General features: G+C 54.6%; 1 protein-coding gene and 1 long non-coding RNA gene across 5 annotated transcripts in view; both read left to right on the top strand.

The window, feature by feature from the left end:
- TRAPPC12 (trafficking protein particle complex subunit 12) overlaps positions 1-18,206 on the top strand; it is an 82,180-nt gene extending 63,974 nt beyond the window's left edge. Inside the window, exons 9-13 of one of the 4 annotated variants that reach the window (XR_006201025.1) lie at positions 3,458-3,556; positions 16,753-16,853; positions 17,198-17,285; positions 17,428-18,010; positions 18,117-18,206. Coding sequence is in view for 1 of the 4 variants with exons in the window: in XM_042933776.1 (XP_042789710.1) it covers positions 3,458-3,556; positions 16,753-16,853; positions 17,198-17,285; positions 17,428-17,670 (531 nt within the window). In the remaining 3 variants the exon portion in view is untranslated. Of the gene's footprint in view, positions 1-3,457; positions 3,557-3,925; positions 4,399-16,030; positions 16,120-16,752; positions 16,854-17,197; positions 17,286-17,427; positions 18,043-18,116 lie in introns of those variants that run through there. The other 3 variants (XM_042933776.1, XR_006201026.1, XR_006201027.1) reach the window with 3 other exon arrangements.
- LOC122216665 lies at positions 540-2,877 on the top strand. The gene is made up of 2 exons (XR_006201028.1): positions 540-1,475; positions 2,253-2,877. It is a non-coding gene; the product is annotated as an uncharacterized LOC122216665 (long non-coding RNA).
- Positions 18,207-19,247: the final 1,041 nt, after the last annotated feature.

Raw genomic sequence — 19,247 nt, 5'->3', positions numbered from 1 at the left:
AGTGCACGTTTGGCAAAGGTCTCCGCGTGTTTGTGCCCTGTTGCCATGGTGAGCGCGCGCGGCACTGCGGGGTCCTGTCCTCGGGGTTCGTGCACGGCCGCGGGTGGCCCCTCTGCTCGGCCGTTTCCTCGCTCTGAGGGCCGGCTGTGTTACGGGGAAATAAATACTAACTTCCTTCTGATGAGAAGCGGACGTTTCAGCCCCAAGTACCCGCAAAGCGTACCGTGGGGCGCGGTTACTTGTGTCACGTGGCCGGCGACGTGTCCATATGACGTACTGTCGGGGCGGTTACGTGTGTGACGCGGCCGGGGACGTGTCCGCACAACAACGTCGGGAGTGGTTACGTGTGTGACGTGGCCCGGGACGTGTCCGCACGACGTCGGGCGCCGTTGCGCGGCCCGGGACGTGTGCATTGGTGTGATGTCACAAGTGCAGCTCTCGTCCCCAGACTCGCGGAGGGCGGGGCGCCCATGCGGGTCGGCCCTGCGGGTGATGTGCCTGCGCCTCAGGTGCGCCCCCGAGGGTCCCACGTCCGCCCCCCCCCCCCCCCCCCGCCCTCCTGGGCCGCCCGTCGGGGCGCCTCAGGTCACGGAGGGACCGTGCAGGAGCGTAGACCAGCTTTTTCCCGCCTCAGTCTCCCCGCACAAACCCTTTCTGGCTGCAGACGGTCGTGAGCCCTGCTCCACGGCCCCCAAGCCAGCGGAGCTGCAGAAGGGAGACGGGTGCGCCCCGAGCCGACCCAGGCCCGTCCCCCTGAGCAGGTCCCTCGCGGCCTTCCTGAGCCGGTCGTGTGGTCTGCAGCGGGGCGGAGTGGGACAGCCACCTTGAGCGTTTGCCTTTCGAGGGGCCGCGTTTCCTCCGCTTGCAGGAAGTAAGCCATTTCCGGCAGTGATCGTCCGCTTAGGAAGCTCTGCAACCCACGCCCGCGTTATCTGAGCCCAGGGCCCCTGGAAGCATCGCGGAGGCCGCCCCCGAGGCTGCGGCCGCTCCTGGGCGTCCAGAGCAGCACCGGGACCGCCGTGATCTCGCGGGGAAGCCAGCCTTCCCGCGCGCCCCTCACGCCTGCGGATCCGCCCTGGAGGGTTCTCCCAGGGGGTGGTGTTTTCACAGATCCACGCGGCCGTTACTCCGTCAGGGGTCCTTGCTTAGTTCTTTCCACGTCACGTTATCTTCGGAAACACGGACTCCTGGCCTCAAGCACTGAAACACGGTTGTCAGACGGCGACGTTGGCTTCCCCGGACTTGCCAGCCGGAAGTGGGCAGGTACCGCCCCGCACGTCCTGGCTCCGGCTCGGCTGGGCGCTCGGTAGAGTGAGTGACGCACGAGCCAAGACCTGCGGCACGTGGACTGGCCCGGATCAGTGACACTCGGGCGCCAACACCAACGACAGAAGGGGCTTCTGTTGACTGGAAACCAACAGCGAGGGCTGGGTGTTAAATCACAGCAGGCGACTTCCCCACCAGCAGGCGTCTGGGTAGGCCTCGTGCTTGTGGGGGCACCCGGGCACCCTCTGCTGGGGCCTCAGCCCCCCCAGGGGAGGGGCCTGTGAGCACACACACACACACACACACCTCATGCACACACCTGATCACACGCACACTTCCACGTTCGCACTAGCACGCACACACTTGCTCATGCTTGCGAACGCACACCTACACGTTTACGCTAGCATGCACACGTGTACACAGATGTTTTGTTCACACTCATGCTTTTACACACCCACTTGCTCACATGCTGATGCATACACGGTAGTGCACGTTCGCATGTTCACACTTGCATGCACATACTTGCTGATGCTCGTGCACCCCCCGTGCCCACACCTGCTCTCATGCTTGTGCTCACACTTGTGCACTTACGCACCTCCATGGTTTCTCACACTCATGCTTGCACGCACTTGCTCATGCTTGTGCTCACACTTGGGCACACATTCATGATGCACGGCTTGGTTTCTGACACTCGTGCTTGCATGCACACTCATGCGCTTACGTGCACTCACTTGTGAGTGCACTGACACACTTGTGCCTGCTTATACACGTGTGCACACACAGCACTGGAAACAGCACAGCCCTGCTGTGGGCAGCAGGGGCCCCAGGAAAGGATGGCAGGTGCTGCGAGGCTCCTTGTGAGCACCACACCTTCAGTAAAATTTGTCTTCGTGGGTTTTCCTTGAAAGGGCCCGACTGGAAAGGTTTTCACTCTTTTCCTGCTAAACTGAAATTTTACTTGTCACCTGTCTCTATCACCATTCCAGTTAGCAAGCTAGTAACTGCGAATGTGGAGGAACGAAGAACAAGCCAGGAGAAAAGTGCCTGCAGCCAACATTTCCTGCCGGCCGTGTGCTGGGACTCAGGAACAGCACCGCGCCCGGCACAGAGCCTGCTCCGCAGACGTCACGGAGATCACGGCTGTTCTGGAGAGCCTGGCTTTGTTGGGGGACCCGAGAGGGGCCAAGGGCTGTGTCCTGGGCGACCGGTCCCGCCTCTTACGGACCGACAGGGGTTCCGTTAGTGTCCCGGCGGGCCGGCGTTGGGAGCGCAGCAGGGGGTGCAGAGATGGTCAGGTCCTACACGGACCCCCAGGGCAGCGTGAAGGGTGCTCCCGACGCAGTGAGAGAGGGCAGCTGCTGGGGTGCACGGCCAAGCACCGTGGCCAGCGGAGCCTGCTGAGTGTCCCACGTACACCTGCCTGGTGCGCTCAGAGAGCCCCCGCACCACATTCCAGCGCTCTCCCCAGCGAGCCTGCCCTGGGTCTCGTGCTCGCTCTCACCTAAGTTTCTTGGTGGGGGTTTCTGTTTAAACATAAGAACTTTTCCTCAACTTTTAGCCTAGAAAACGTTTAAGAGATGCTATTAATAAATTTGGTTTAGGGGCACATGGGCGGCTAAGTCAGTTAAGTGTCCAACTTCGGCTCAGGTCACAGTCTCACCGTTCATGGGTTCGAGCCCCGCGTCGGGCTCTGTGCTGACAGCTCGGAGCCTGGAGCCTGTTTTGGATTCTGTGTCTTCCTCTCTCTCTGCTCCTCCCTCACTCACACTCTGTCTCTCTCAAAAACATTTAAAAAATTAAATGAAAAATAGATAAATTTGGTTTATGTCATTGGCAGTGATGACAAGGTGAAATTCACCAACTCACTTAATTTTGTCAAGAAAGAAAGCGAGAGTCCAGGTGAATTCCTAATTGCTATTTAGAAAGTGGAAGCAGGATGGGCCTCAGCCCCTGAGGGAGAGGAAGGCATTTCCCGAGTCTGGTTACGAACAAAACTCGGGGTCCCGTTTGCCACGTGGTCAGGCAGGCTTGCGCTCACCTCCCAGGCCCAGCACTGGGTTTCCGCATCCTCCCGGCTCGCGTGTCGACGTGCCCTGTCTTCACGTGTGAGTCTGCAGGCACTTGAGCTTCTGATTTTGTACAGCAGTGACCTTCCTAACCCCAAATCCTCTTTCGGGTTCTGTCCCCGTAGGATTACGTGCTGGCTGTGGACGCCTATCACTCAGTCATCCAGTATTACCCCGAGCAGGAGCCCCAGCTGCTGAGTGGTATCGGCCGGATCTTCCTACAGGTACGGGCTCCCCCCTCCCCACCCCCTGCCGGGCACCTGAGCTACAGGGGGTGGGCCCCGCAGGGGTGGCCTGGGACTCAGTGGTAATTCCGTGTTTAGGAAACAGAAAACGTTTTGTGTCAGGTGTCTGTTAAAAGGTTTAGTGTTTTACAGTAGCTCCGTTTTGATGGTATTAAGTCCCCGTTGGCTTTGACGTGATTAGGACGCACACTGCTAAATGTGAATTTACGGGTTTTCATGGGCAAGGCACTGAAACAGGTTATTTTAGAAATCGTCCTGTGGCAGTAGGAAAAGGGTTGATAAGACCATCAAGAACGTTCTTTCAGCTTGGCCGATACTAGCGTAACTTGCTGATATCTTGCTGGAAAGGGCACCTGAATGTGTGCGGAGGCACAAAGGACGCACATCTGGAAGCAGCGGTCCAGCAGCGCACGAGGGGAGGGACGACACCTCTCGCCAAGAGCATCGCTGATCCGGGATGAGCTTTCCTGGACCCCTTGGCGACGGAGTGATGAGTGCCCTCCTCACTCCTGTCTCTCCCAGGACGGCAATCCCACCCTTGCGGGCTGAGCCCAGGCGGCCTCTGCCCCCCTCCCACCCTCGGGGCGTAGGGCTTTCTGCCATAACACCCCAGAGCAAAGTCGGAGAAGGGTCAGAAGTACGTCGAGCACCACTGGCCCTGAGCAGGCGCCACGCCCAGCCAGCCCCGCCGTGGGTACTGCCGGCCACTTTACAGATTAGCAAACTGAAGCTTCCCTGTGGTTGAGTCGCCCGCCCGAGGTCCCAGAGATCCGGCGAACAGAGCCTCTGTGAGCCCAGAGCTCAGGTGGTTTTCACCGAAGGTGGGTCCTGTCCACCCCCGTCCTCACTCCACGCACACACGCGCACCTCTCTCCCCCTCCCACAAGCCATACTGCTCCTGGGGAGCACAGACGGGTTGCAGGGACAGCCTGACAGTGAAGGCCAGCTGTGGTCTCGGAGTCCTTCCCAGGGCACTCAGGGGCCTCTGTTGTGGGGCCATTAAGGGCGACCCTCACTAAACCGGGTGCTGAGGAACGCACACCGTAGAGGCTGGAGGACCCAGCTTTCTGTCTGTCTTGGTGCTTAGCTAGCAGGTGAGCCCGGGCGAGCCGCCGAACTGAGCCGCATTGTCTCTGTGCGCCGTGGATGCTCGTTAGCGTCCTTTGGGGTCACTGAGCAGACAAAGCAGGACCGTCCGTGTAAGAACGCGGTGCCATGGGGGCACCCGGCCGGCTCAGCCACTAGAGCGCGTGACTCTCAGTCACGCGTGTGAGTTTGAGCCCCGCGCCGGGTGTAAAGATTACCCTAAAAAAATAAAACCTTTAAAAACAACAAGAAAAAAAGAATACAGTGCTGTGCCTGGGATCACGCTGATCATCGAAATGAAATATCCTGCGTCTGCTCTAATTCCTCACCACTCAGGGCAGTCTTCATTTCTGAGTCATAATTTACGTAATCTGAGGACTCCATGCCTGACATCCATTTACGAATCCTGAGATACGAAAGCACATCCTCCTGTGGGAGTCACGGGAGTGACAGGACTGAGGCCCGGATCTCGGAACGGATAGTACCGAAGCCGCGGGGACTTGGCGAGACTGCCCTGTAGACGTTTCCGGCCCGGCTCCGAGCGGGTCCAGCGTCACCAGGGGAGGTGGTGAGCGGTGCAGGGAAAGCTCTTGGTGTCCTCCCGTTCTCAGGGCTGGGGAGGTGACTGCTGGTCAGGAACACCCCCCCCCGCCCCCCCAGTGTGAAGACAGGCCACAGGAAGCTGGTTGACTGGACTCCGAAGTCCCCACCACGTGGCCGGGAGACCTTGTCACCTCGGACTATTTATCAAACGCCTGTCACTGATACTTCTGTTGCTGAAGAACAATGGTGTGAACTTTGGTTTTGTAAAGGAAATCGAGATGGCAGGACTCACCGTTTATGACACGTTCCCATCGGAGCTGCTCAAAAGTGGCCTCGCTCGGTTGACAGGTCATCTGTTACCGCATCCGTGCGCCGAGCAGGAAAGGCAGGCACAGGTAAGGTCTTGGTCGGCGGGGTAAGCGTGCTGCCTGACGCGTCCGGATCTGAGAGGAGAGGATGGCCGCTGAGCGGGTCTCGTGCTCGGAGACCCGGGAGCCCTTACGGAAGCTGAGGCTCCCGGTGGAACGTTGCTGTTCCGGGCCGGCGTGGTCGTGCGCCTCCCGTAGCCCGTCCTGTGATCTGCCGGTGTTGAGGCGCCGGCGACAGCTTCCCGCCTGCTCTACGGGGAGCCCGTGCTGCCACAGTCAGGGTTCACGGTACAGGTCTCCCTGGGAGAAACCACACGGTGGCTTGCATTCGTGGGGAGTTCTAGAGCTTTCTGGACCCCTGTGATAAAGAGCGAGTCCTAGGGCCCGGTGGCCATGCCTCTTTGTCCTGACCTGCCCTGCACCCTCACCTGCTTCCTGATGCCCGTGCCCTGTACAGCAGGCGTGCTCGCTGCCGAGCTCTGGTTTCTTTACGGTCGCCCCAGCAGGCGCCCATCCACACCCGGGTTCAGAAGCGGTGCTGGGACCGGCCCCTCCAGACCGGGCCACTGCCTGAGGGCCCCTGTCTCCAGTCTCTGCGTTCGGCCCCCCAGAGGGGCCCAGAGGCAGCGTGGGCACGTGCGAGTGGTGGCACTGCCCCGGCCTCCAGCCCCGGCTGGCTCCCATCCACCCCAGACCTTAGCCTCCTGAAATGCCGCTCCCTTCTGTCATCCTCGGTCAGAGCCCCTGCTGGCGCCTCATGGCTTACCTGTCGGGTAAGCTCACTTCTGAAGCCCGCGCTCAGGGCCCTCCCAGATTCGGCACTAACTCCTGCTTTGCAGCCTACTTTTCTCCCTGCTTGGGCTCCCTTTCCCTCTGCCTGCCTGTGCAGGTCTTGCCTGTCCTCTAGGGCACCGTGAAGTCACCTGGACCCCTCGATGAGCTCTCCCCTGACTTCTCTCCCAAGGCATCTTGGAGAATAAATGCACGCGGCCCCGGAGCCGAGTGGGAGAAGACAGGCCATGGGAGCCAGCTCGGGGCCGTGTGGCTCTGAGCAGGTCATGTGACCTTGCTGGGCTTCGGTCCCCTCTGTGAGATAGCGAGTCGGGGATCTCAGCAGAGATCGGACTGTGCACGGGGCCTGGGACACGTGTGGTCTACTGGGTTTCTGTGCCTCTCAGCCTCCCACTGGCCTCGAGCAGTGGGGCACGCCTGACTCCCACCAACCGAAAGGCAGAGCCGCCCCAGACAGTGGCTAACCCCAGGATGTCGGGGTGGGGAGCTCCCTAGAGATGCTGACGCACACAGGCCGGGAGCCCACAAGCTGCCGGGGACGTGCGCGCGACGCCTGGCCGCGTGGTCTGCGTTCCAGCCCCAGAGCCATCCTGCTGGCATGTGTGCTCGTGTCTAACCTTACGCCTCAGCTCACATTAAGGACGTGTTTGGTGGGATGAGATGATGAGAGACGATCACCGGGGGCGGAGCCTGGCATGGTGTTCTGTTACGTGGCCCTGACCCGTAATAGTGCAGAAACAGGACATTTGGGGACCAGACGAGGTCTAGCCAAGTGGAACGAAGTTTCTGGAGAATACCACACGGCTGGGCGCTACACTGCCCTGTGTCTCACGTGCTGCACCGCCCCACCCTCCGTCGGGCCAGCAACAGCTAAGCCACAAAGGAAGGCGCGTGGGCGGATACCCAGGGGCCAGACCGGTGCCACGTTGCATTAGGTCTCCTAACAGAATGTACTGTACTGGTGAGGAGCTACCCCCATTCTTTCCAAGAGGCTCGACCTCATGGCCGTTACGAGCAGACGGTTAGCTGTTCAGTTTGTGCACTGATCACATAGATGGGTGGGAAGACCTGACTTGGACACACAGGTCAGGACAGAATGTTCTAGATGCAGTCTGTAGGGAGCAGGCCCTCTCGCCTCCCACCCACACACCAGGCGCCTGGGCCTGCCCCTTCTCGGCCCCTTCTTGCCCCCAGTCTTGCTGCACAGCCTCCTGAGAGCCCCCGCCGTCCATGCAGAGGAGGTGAGCGGTTGTTCTGGGGGGAGGGTCAGGTGGAACGGGGTCTCTGCTCCTGAAAGCACTGGGAGGCTGCAGACGCGATGGGAGGTGCTCTGTACTCTGAGGGAGCCCTCCCACGGTCCACCGAAGGGCGGTGAAACACGTGCACACGCAGAGGAAGCGTGTATTCACACTTTACGGTGACTCCGCACCAAGGCCCCCACTCCGTCCTTCTGGGCTGTGATCTGTCTCAGCGGCAGGAGAGGAAGGGGTGGAGGGGTCCTGGGTGCCGTCCCTCACGGCCGCAGACTGTGCCTTGGTGACGTCCGGAGCCGAGGGCCCACGAGCTGCTCACGCGAGAGCCGGTGTCCACGGCGCTGGCGCGGAGCCGGAAGGGGCCGGTGGCCAGGCAGGAGCCTTCGGCGCAGAGCGCCGCGAGTGCGGGCAGACCGGCCTCCGCGGCAGCGCGCACGGGACCGGCGGCGAAGGCGATGCTTAGTCCTCCGACGCCGCGGCTCAGGGGCCTCCGGAGGTGGGGTGCACCCAGCGTGCCCCGGGGGCAGCCACGCGGGTGGGAGTGGGGCGTGAAGGACGGTCGGGGGCCGTGGGGACAGGAGGCGCCTGAGGGGTGCAGGCTGCTTGTTCATCCTGCCTGGCTCGCAGCAGGGCAGAGGGAGCAGGAGCCAGGCTCAGGCTCAGGGCTGCGCAGGGACTCGGGGGAGGGGAGGGACATTGCTGCTCGGGGGCTCTGGGGGCGGGGACGTCGCTGCGCGGGAGCACCTGCCGAAGGGAACCAGGACAGAGCGGCAGCGGCGTGTCACCGTTACTGGCATGTGTGCACTAATCTGGGGGGGGGGGGGTCGGCCCCTTCCGGAAATGGCGGTTTGAGAGGTTTTAAAGTGGGGGGGGGGGCGGCGCCTGGGTGGCTCAGCCGGTTGAGCATCCGACTTTGGTTCCAGCTCTGGTCACGATCTCCCCATTCGAGCCCCGCGTCGGGCTCTGTGCCAAGAGCGCGGAACCTGCTTGGGATTCGCTTTCTGCCCCTTCCCCATTCAGTATGTGCGCTCTCAAAATATATTTTAGGTATGAAAATATTTCCTATATATAAGCGTAAAGATTTGGGCTAAGTGGTTTTTCTAGGTGAATTTCCAGCCCGTGTTTCCTTAAGTAAAGGTCGGAGGTAAACGGGAGAAGCCCGTGGCTTTCAGCTGATACAAATCTCACGGCAGCAGGCGCCCTCCCGAGGCCCTTGCGGTGGCCCTGCTGGGGCCCAGCCGCTGGGACAAGGGGTTCTCACTGTCACGAACTGGCGAGGCCCCCGGGGACCCCGCACCTCCGCAGGGCCGCCTCTTGCCCAATTTGCAGGGTGGGAGGGAGCCCAGCCTGCTGTCCCGGCTGAGGCCAAGGAGAGAGAGAGGCCGCGAGCCCTGGTTTCTGCTGCAGAAATACACACGGGGTCCGTCCCCCCGAAGGACAACACCGGTGGGGGAATCCCCAAACAGGCATGCTCCTCTTGGGCTCTGCGTTCACGAGTGTGCTTGTGCATGAGCACTTCTCTTGGGCTCCAAGTGCACGTGTGCACGTGTGCACGCGTGCACGAGCACTTCTCAGGCACCGTGTTCACAGGTGTGCATGCGTGCACGAGCACTTCTCTCAGGCTCCCAAGTTCACAGGTGTGCGCATGCATGAGCACTTCCCCGGCTCCACGGTCACAAGCACGTGCATGAGCACTCGGGCTCCGCGTTCACAAGTGTGCGCGCGTGCGTGAGCACTTCTCTCAAAAGCGCTGGTATGTGTCGTCCATCTTCACAAAAGTGAGTTAGTTTCTTTCTTTCGCTGTTCTCTGGCAAATTTTGGATTATTTTGGAATTCTCTGTTCCTTGAAGGTTGGATAATTCACCTAAGAAATGCTTATGCCAAGCACTTGGTGTTTGTGGGCACTGACGCCGATCACCGTCCCTAATGTGTTACTGTTACAGGCCCCAGGGTTTTTCTCTGTCTCCGGGGTCCATCTGGGCAATTTCAGGTGTCCCAGGAAGTCACCTGTCTGGTCCCTGTGTTCACGTACATTTGCACACAGTTCTGTAAACTGACGCCCTTTTGCAACACGAACGGTTTCCTTTCTGTCCATAGCGACTCGTCATTTCACGTTTATAATTCTGTTTGCGCTTTGTCTTGACTGGTTCCTCCACTTACTGTCTGCTGTTTTCTCCAAATAAGTGGGTTGGGGTTATCGAGTCTGGGTTTATTTGCTTGCTGGATATCCTGCAAAAATTTCGACTGCCTTTTTTTATGCTTGATTTTTAAATCATTACCACATAAGTGTATCAAGTAAACCTGCCGTACGCCTTACATTTACACAGTGTGTCAAATATGTTTGAGTTAAAAATGGAGATAATAGATAGCATGGACGTGACCGATCGCGTGAGAGCTGAGTGTGTTGAAGCGCTTGGCTCGGTGCCCACATCTTAAAGGCTTGATAAACACGAGTAGTTACGGTAACTTCGGCGGAGTCAACAATACGGACTCGGCGACGTGGTTCTCGTCAACGGGACTTTAGACAAAGCGAACACATTGTGAGGGACCAGACTTGCCAGCGGAGGGCGCAGACAGCGTTGAGCCCACAGGGACTCCGGCTCCTTGCGAGTCAGGTAGAGAGAAGTCTGGCGCAGAGCTTCAAGCCGCGCGGGGCCCGAGGGGAAGCGACACATAAACGCCCTTCTGTCGTCTTCGTGTGTCTTCGTTTTCTTCCTTCTCGTGTCGTTTTTGGGCTTCTGTGGATTGATGTCAGTGACTGGGAGGGCTCTGAAGTTCTGTCCCCTTTGCAAACTATGCACTTGGCCGTGGGTTTCCTGGATGCTGGCAGAAGACAGGGGGCTCCCGGAAAAGAGACGAGGACCATTTATTAAGGCAACACCAGTACGTTCACGGGGTCATTTTTGTCACCAGACACCACGCCCATCTGTAGGTCTTCTTTGGAGGAATATATTTGCCCCATTTTTTAAAAATTTTTTTGACGTTTATGTATTTTGAGAGAGAAACAGAGTGTGAGTGGGAAAGGGGCAGAGAGAGGGAGACACAGAATCGAAGCAGTCTTCTGCCCATTTTGTAATTGCATTATTTGTTTTTTTGAGTGTTCAATTGTGTAAGTTCTTTGCATATTTTAGATACTAACCCTTTATCTGCTGTGTCTTTTACAAATATCTTTTCCCACTCATAGGTTGTCTTTTAGTTTTGTTGATTGTTTCCTTCACTTTGCAAGAGATTTTTATTTTGATGTAGTCCCAGGAGTTTATTTTTCCTTTTGTTTCCCTTGCCTCAGGAGACACGTCTAGAAAAAAGCTGCTGCGGCCAGTGTCAGAGAGATTACTACCTGTGCAATTTTCTAGGACTCTTACGGTGCCAGGTCTTTAACCCATTTTGAGTGTAGTTTTGAGTCTGGTGTAAGAAAGGGGTCCGTTTCATTCTTTTGCATTTGCCATCCGGTTTTCCCAACACCATTTGTTGAAGAGACTGTCTTTTTCCCATTGCATAGTTTTGCCTCCTTTGTCGTAATTGGCCATGTAACCATGGGTTTATTTCTGGGTTTTCTGTCCTGTTCCATTGATCTGTGGGGCTGTTCTTGTCCCAGTCCCATACTGTCTTGATGATGGCAGCTTGAAGTCTGGAATCGTGATGCCTCCAGCTTTGCTTTGATTTTTTTTTTTTAATTTTTTTTTTTTTAACGTTTATTTGTTTTTTGAGACAGAGAGAGACAGAGCATGAACAGGGGAGGGACAGAGAGAGAGGGAGACACAGAATCGGAAGCAGGCTCCAGGCTCTGAGCCATCAGCCCAGAGCCCGACACGGGGCTCGAACTCATGGACCGTGAGATCGTGACCTGAGCTGAAGTCGGAGGCTTAACCGACTGACCCACCCAGGCGCCCCTGCTTTGATTTTTCAAGATCGCTTTGGCTATTCGGGTCTTTTGTAGTTCCCTACACATTGTAGGATTGTTTGTTGTAGCTCTGTGAAAAATGCTGTTGGGATTTTGATAGGGATTGCATTAAATGTATAGATTGCTCAAGGAAGTATAGACATTTTAACAATATTTATTCTAATTCATGAGTGAGGTATGCCTTTCCATCTCTTTATGTTATTTTTATTTCATCAGTGTTTTCTAGTTTTCAGAGTTATAGGTCTTTCTCCCCTTTGGTTAAGTTTATTCCTAGGTGTTTTTTTTTTTTTTTTTATTACTTTTGGTGCAATTATAAATGGATTTTTTTTTTAAGTAGGCTCCATGGCCAGTATGGGGCTTGAACTCACGACCCTGAGATCAAGAGTCTCATGTTTTACCAACAGAGTCGGCCAGGATTGTTTTCTTAATTTCTCTTTGTGCTGCTTCATTATTAGTGTATAGGAACGCAATATGCTTTTGTATCCTTCAACTTTACTGAATTCAGTTATCCGTTCTAGTACTTTTTTGGTGGAGTCTTTAGGGTTTTCTGTATATAGTATCCTGTCATCTGCAGGTAGTGGGAGTTTTACTTCCTACTTACCAATTCGGATGCCTTTTATTTCCATTTGTTTGCTGAGGCTAGGACTTCCATTACTATGTTGAGTAACAGCAGTGAGAGTGGACATCCCTGCCTCATTCCTGACCTGGGGGGAAAAGCTCTCACTTTCCCCCGTTGAGTATGATGTTACAGCTGTGGGTTTTTCACACATGGTCTTTATGATATTGAGGAATGTTCCCTCTGAACCCGTTTTAAGGGTTTTTGTCATGAATGGATGTTGTTCTTTGTCAAATGCTTCGTATGCATCTACTGAAATGATCACATGGTTTTTATCCTTTTTATATTGATGTGATGTCTCACGTGGAATGAACCACCACCCGCACATCCCAGGGATAAATCCCACCTGATTGCGCTGAAGGATTTTTTTAATGTATTGTTGGATTTGGTTTCCTACTATTTTATCGAGGATATTTTAGTGTATGTTCAGCAGAAATACTGGCCTGTAGCTCTCTTTTTTGGTGGTGTCTTCATCTAGTTTTGTATCAGGGTAACGCTGGCCTCAGAATGAATTTGGAAGTTTTCCATCCTTTTTTTTTTTTTTTTTTTTGGAACAGTTTGAGAAGAATGGGTATTAACTCTTCTTTAAACGTTTGCTAGAATTCACCTGTGAAGCCATCTGGTTCTGGACTTTTATTTTTTGTGGGTTTTTTGATTACCGATTTAGTTTCTTTGCTGGAAATTGGTCTGTTCAAATTTTCTTTTTCTACCTGCTTCGGTTTTAGTAGTTTATATGTTTCTAGGAATTTATCCATTTGTTCTTGGTTGTCCAGTTTGTTGGCATATAATTTTTCATAACATGTCTTACAATTGTTTCTATTTCTGTGCTGTTGGTGGTTATTTCTCCTCTGATATTTGTGATTTTGGATTTTTTTTCTTTTTTAATGAGTATGGCTAGAGGTTTATCAATGTTGTTGATCTCGTCAAAGAACCAGCTCCTGGTTTCATTGATCTGTCCTGTTGGGTTTTTTAAGTTTCTATATCATTTATTTTTGCTCTAATCTTTACTATTTCCTTCCTTCTGGTTTGGGGTTTTGTTTATTCTTCTTTTTATATACCTCTTTTAGGTGTAAGGCTAGGTGGTTTATTTGAGATAGTCCTCTGTTGCACCAAACTTCCCTCTTAGAACAGCTTTTGCTGTATCCCAGAGGTTTTGGAGCTTTGTGATTTCATTTTCATTTGTTTCTATGTAATTTTTTATTTCTTTGATTTCTTGGTTGACCCACTCATTGTTCAGTAACATGTTATTTAATCTCCATGTGTTTGTGGTCTTTCCAGATTTTTTTCTTGTGGTTGATCTCTCGTTTCGTAGCGTCGTGGTCAGAAAGGACGCACAGTGTGACTTCGAACTCTTTGAATTTGTTGAGACTTGCTTTGTCGCCTAATATGCGATCTGTTCAGGAGGATGTTCTGTGTGCGCTTGAAAAGAACGTGTATTCTACTGTTGTAGGATAGAATGTTCTGAATAGATCTGTTAGACCCATCTGGTCCAGTGTGTCATTCAAAGCCACCGTTTCCTTATTGATTCTGTTTGGATAATCTGTCCATTGACGTAAATGAGGTGATAAAGTCCCCTATTATTATCAGTTTCTTTTTGTTATTAACTGTTTTGTGTATTTGGTTGCTCCCATTTGGGGTGCATAACTATTTGCTATCATTATATGTTGTTGGATTGTCCTCTTTGTTTTTCATGTTCATTTATTTATTTAGAGAGAAAGAAGGGAGCGTGGGTGGGGGAGGGGCAGAGAGAGACAGACTCCCAAGCAGGCTGTCCTCACGGAGCCCAACATGGGGCTCAGTCCCAGGAACCGTGTATCACGACCTGAGCCAAGATCAGGAGTCAGACACTCAACCGACTGAGCCACCCAAGCAGCCCCATCTCCTTTATTACCACATAGTGTCCTTCTGTGTCTCTTGTTACATTCTGTGTTAAAGCCTGTGTTGTCTTGTAGAAGCATTTCTGCCCTGGCTTTCTGTTAACACTCTATCAAGTGTTTCTCCGTCTACTCGCTTTCAGTCTTCAGGTGTCCTTACGTCTGAGATGAGTCTTTTGTACGTAGCATATGGATAGGTCTTGTTTTTTTATTCACTCTGTCACCCTGTGCCTTTTCGGTGGAGCGTTTGGTCCACTTGCATTCAAGTAATTATTGATAGATATGTATTTATTGCCACTTCAATACTTGTTACGAAGTTTTTCTGTGATCCTTTCTTCTCTTGCTTTCTTTCGTGATTTGTTGGCTTTCTTCAGTGATTCACTTGGGTTCTTTTTATTCTCTGCGTATCTGTTACTGGTTCTTGATTTGTGGTTCCCATTGGCTTCGTATACAACATCTTTTGCGTACAGCAGTCTATGTTAAGTTGATGGTCGCTTAAGTTTGAGCCCTTTCTGCTCATTTCCCCACCGCCCCAGATTTGAGGCATATGGTGTCACACTTTACGTCCTCTTATTTTGGGACTCCCTTGACTGAGTTGTACAGATATACTTATTTTTAGTGCTTCTGTGTTTCTTACTTTTCATACTCTCACTTATGGTCTTTTTCCACTCAAAGGGTCGCCTTTAATGTTTCCCGCAGGGCTGCTTCAGTGGCCATGAGCCCTTCAGTTTTTGTTTGCCTGGCAAGGTCTTCATCTCTCCTTCTGTTACATGCAGGGGCCGTGCTAATCTTCTCTGTGGTGTCCTGACTTTAGTACATGTGCTCCCAAAGCAAGCGCCGTTCTGAACGACGGCCTTGCGGGATGGAGAATTCCCGGCTGCACATTTTCCCCTTCGGCACTTTGTATCGTGCCGCTCCCTTCTGGCTGGGATTTCTGCCGAAAAGTCCACCAGTAGCCTTACGGGGTTTCCCTCGTGTGTCACTGTCGTCTTTTCTCTTGTGGCTTGTAACATGTCTTTGTTGCTACCTTTTGCGTGGACCTCCTTGGGTTGATTTTGTTGGGAGCTCCGTGCGCCTCTTGGGAGGGATTTTTGTTTCCTTCCCCAAATTAGGGAAGTTTTCAGCTACTTCTTCTTCAGGTAAATCTTCTGCCTTTTCTCTCTCCTCTCCTTCTGGGATCCCTGCAGTGCGAATGTTAGGATTCTTAACGGAGTCCCTGAGTTCCCTAAGTGCCCCCCCCCATTTTGCACTTTCTCTTACTTGCTCAGCCTGATACTTTCCGTCACCCCATCCTCCGCGTCGCTAACTCGCCCCTCGGCTTCCTCTAACCCGTTTATTCCATCTAGTGTGTTTTGTATTTCATGTATCGTGTTCTTCATCTCCGGTTGGTTTTTCTCTTTGTGCCGAGGGTCTCCCTGATGTCCTCCACTCTTGCCTCACGTCCAGCGAGTATCTTCGTGATCGCTGAATTCTCTGGAAGGCACTGCCGGCCTCCAGCTTTCACTTGGGTCTCTTGCCGCAGCTCTGCCCTTTCATTTGGAACATACCCTTCCCCTCGCTTTGCCTCACTGTGCGTGTGGGTGTGGGTGTGCGCGTGCGCGTTGGGAAAGTCTGCTACGTCTCTCGCTCTTCAAAGTGGCAGGCAGGTTGCACACTTTTGATGAAAGGCACTGATCTCTTCCACAGAGGAAGCGCAGCTGCCGTGGAGACCCGGCCGGCCGGGGCCACCCTGCAAAGCACCCACGGGCCGTGTGCACACCCGTCCTGTTGCGCGGGGGGAGGGGGATTGCGGTGTTAACACGGTGGGTGCTTCCTCCCGGGGAAGTCGGGCCACACTGTTGGCAAGCCGGTCTCCGGGGCGAGGGGACCCGCGACACCAGGACTGGGGCAGGGCAAGGTGTAAGGGTAGGTAGTGAGTGCGGGTGTCCTGGTGCGGGCGGGGGAGGGAGACGGCGCCTGCCCCCTCCTCTGCTCCCGGAGAAGTCCCTCGGGAACACACTCTCCCTCCCTCACGCCCCAGGCTTCTTTCAGGACGCTGCTTCTAATCTGGATCTCCGGGCTGTTTGCTGTGCTGTCCCTTACGGGCAGGGACCCAGCTCTCCGTCACCCCATCACCCTCCTCTCCCAGAGCCTAAGCCCAAGCCCGCTGGTCTTCAGAGTTCCAGGCTTCAAGTCCTGCTGCTTGTAAGAACTCACAAAATTCGGCCCCTCTGATTTTCAGAGCCACTCTGGGGATTTGTCTTCCCGGCTGGGCTCCCTGCTGTGATCACCTTCTCACCCGTCTCTGTGCCCGTGGGGGCTTAGCTCCTGCCTCCTCTCTGCCCTCCTGCCCTCTCCCCTCTCCCGTGTGGCCTCCTGCCTTCACCCCTGGTGTTTATTCTTCGGGCTTCGGATCGCCCTCTGGGTTGTCAGCAGTAACGTGCATGTTTTCTAAGATCTGCGGCGGGGGGACGAGCGTCGGTCCTCCTCTGCCGCCTCCCTGAAAACCGTCATTTATTTTTACTTAATGTTATGCTAGGATTCACATTTAAGACTTTTTAATAAGACTCGTACATTAACTTCATTTCTGACCTAAACGTGTTGACGTTCCATCATGTCCTAAATGGGATTCGCTTTTACAAAAAGTAACAGTCAGTGATGGCGATCAGAGCTTTCCTGCCTAACCCATCGGGCAGCGGTCTGTGTGGCTGTACGTTTACTGGTTTTGTCACCTGACCTGACTCAGTAATTCTGTCAAAGCAGATTGGAGACATAAAAACAGCTGAGAAGTATTTTCAAGATGTGGAGAAAGTGACGCAGAAGTTGGACGGACCACAAGGCAAAATAATGGTTTTAATGAACAGGTAAAGCTCTCAAAACTACGTTTTCTCAAATGTCCCAGGAGTTCAAGGCTCCGCTTCCTGAGGCCCTCTAGAGAACGTTCCTTATTCCTGTCCCCTTCCCAGCACTGAAACAGCAGTTAGTCAAGCGACAGGTTTTAAGATTTCTCCCGTTTTTCAAAGTACTGTTCATATTGCCCCCGTTTTCAACATCAGTTTGCATAACTGCTCGTTGTTCTCGGTCCCCTGGCTACTTGAATACCTGTGTTTTGGTGTCTTCACAAACCTGTGCGTGCATCTGGGGAGCCCCCTCCTCCCCTGCTTCTCCCGTTCCCAGTTAACTGCCTTACCTGTCGTTCACGTTCCAGAGCCTTCCTTCACCTCGGTCAGAATAACTTTGCAGAAGCCCACAGGTTCTTCACAGAAATCCTAAGGATTGAGCCGACAAATGCAGTGGTAAGATCCTAGAGGACACAGGAGCTCGCGGCTCTGGGCCCGTCCTGAGCCGTCGGCCGGTGTCATGGTGGTTGGGAGAGGGTTTCGGGGGCCACCGGCTGGTGGCCGTGTCCGATCCCGTGCACATGTCCCTCCCGTCCAGGCCAACAACAACGCCGCCGTGTGTCTGCTCTACTTGGGCAGACTCAAGGACTCCCTGCGGCAGCTGGAGGCCATGGTCCAGCAGGACCCCACGCACTACCTGCACGAGAGCGTGCTCTTCAACCTGACCACCATGTACGAGCTGGAGTCCTCCCGCAGCGCGCAGAAGAAGCAGGCTCTGCTCGAGGCCGTCGCCAGCAAAGAAGGGGACAGCTTCAACACACAGTGCCTCAAGCTGGCGTAGGACGCTCGCCTTCTGGGGCCACGGGGCCCCTGTGCAGCACGTCCGCCAGAGCGGATACCCTGACCTGACCGTTGGCTCCGAGGACACCCCTTTCCCCGGGGGCGGGTCGTCTTCACCCAGAGCCACGGCCGGGCCCAGACTCGGCGGTTTGTTAGACTCCAGGCGGCCCGGTGCCCGCGACTCTGCCACGGTTCACGAACGTGGTGTCCGGGAGGCGGGGTCCGTGTGAGGCACCGCGTCCCTTTTATTCCCGGGAGCTGACCTGCTTCCGCTCTTCATTCTGACTGTCCGCAGAGGAACGCTGACCAACCACCCATTCTCTGTAAATCCTCCAGTCCAGGTGAGCATAAAGGCAGAGAAATACCAAACACACGGCCTTCTCTCTCGTTCCCTCCTTTGCGGCCCAAAGTAAACACGTCACTTGTCCTCATCTGATTCAGTTTCAGCCAACGCCACACACCTTGGACAGGCCTGGCGGTGGGTGAAAGAAACCACCGTCTCTCTTCAGTGTTTTGTACGTCACAGGGAGCGGGACACGGGAGCTTCTGACGCGTAACGCAAGCAGGGGAGAGCACTCGTGCGTACAGGCGGGCGGGCCGGGACGTGTGTCCTTGCGTGGTCTTTCGTCCCGAGGGTCGGGACACGTGTGCAGTATTTACACAGTATCGGGGAGGGAGTTTTCTCCTCTACCCTTCTAGGTTCTTCGGTTGGTCTAATAAACTGACACGAGACAGGTTAACGGGAGACAAGTCTGATCACGTACATACAGGGGCCCCATAAGAATGTGAGACCCCAGGACGAGCCCGGCAGCGGAGGCTTCTGCCGTCCCGAGCGGAGGAAGGGGTGGAGGCCCGGGGCTTCACGGGACCGTAACGACAACGGATCTGCGGTCATGAGATGTTTGCCCTACTGTGTGGATGGGTCATTCAGATAAAAGTTCATAGCCGGTAACAGCTCCCGCCGGGGGCTAGGCCTCCTGTCCAAACCCTTCCAAGAAGCGAGAGGCAAGTTTTTTCTTAAATCTGCTGCATCCTGACGGTCTTTAGCTCAATTTAATCCACGTGCCAGAGCAGCGTATCTGGGGGTCGCATATCCTCTCCCAGCCTTGGTCCCACCTCTGAAACTTCTGGGCTGATGGACCGCTCCGGCTCACTGAGCCAGCCTCCCAGTCCCGACGACGGGGTCGTCCGGTTAAGCAGCCGGCTCCGTTTCAGGAGGCTCCCGAGTTAGGTCTGGGGCAAGTCATCAGATATTTAATAAGAGGCATTTCTGGGGAGACAAAAGAAAAGCGAAGGTTAATTTGGGAGCAGATGCGGTCTCGGTGAGTTCCGGAGGCAGCCAGCCGCACAGACGTCCAGATGCCCGGCTTGTGGCATCTTCGGTGGGGTGAAGCAGACAGCGGAAATGAGACAGACGGGCCTGGCCTGCAGGGAGGCCGTCTGGCGAGCTCTCCGAGTGGCCCGCACGGCAGCAGGCACGGCAGTTGTCCACACGTGAGCTGTTGAGGTTTGTCTGAACTTTACGTGACAGTGTCCGGCCGTAACTTGCACGGCTTCAGGGAAAGGGCAGTTCCGGTT

This window comes from Panthera leo, chromosome A3 (genome assembly GCF_018350215.1).
Source record: "Panthera leo isolate Ple1 chromosome A3, P.leo_Ple1_pat1.1, whole genome shotgun sequence".
NCBI classification, from domain to species: domain Eukaryota; kingdom Metazoa; phylum Chordata; class Mammalia; order Carnivora; family Felidae; genus Panthera; species Panthera leo.
This window is presented reverse-complemented; position numbering and strand designations above follow the sequence as displayed.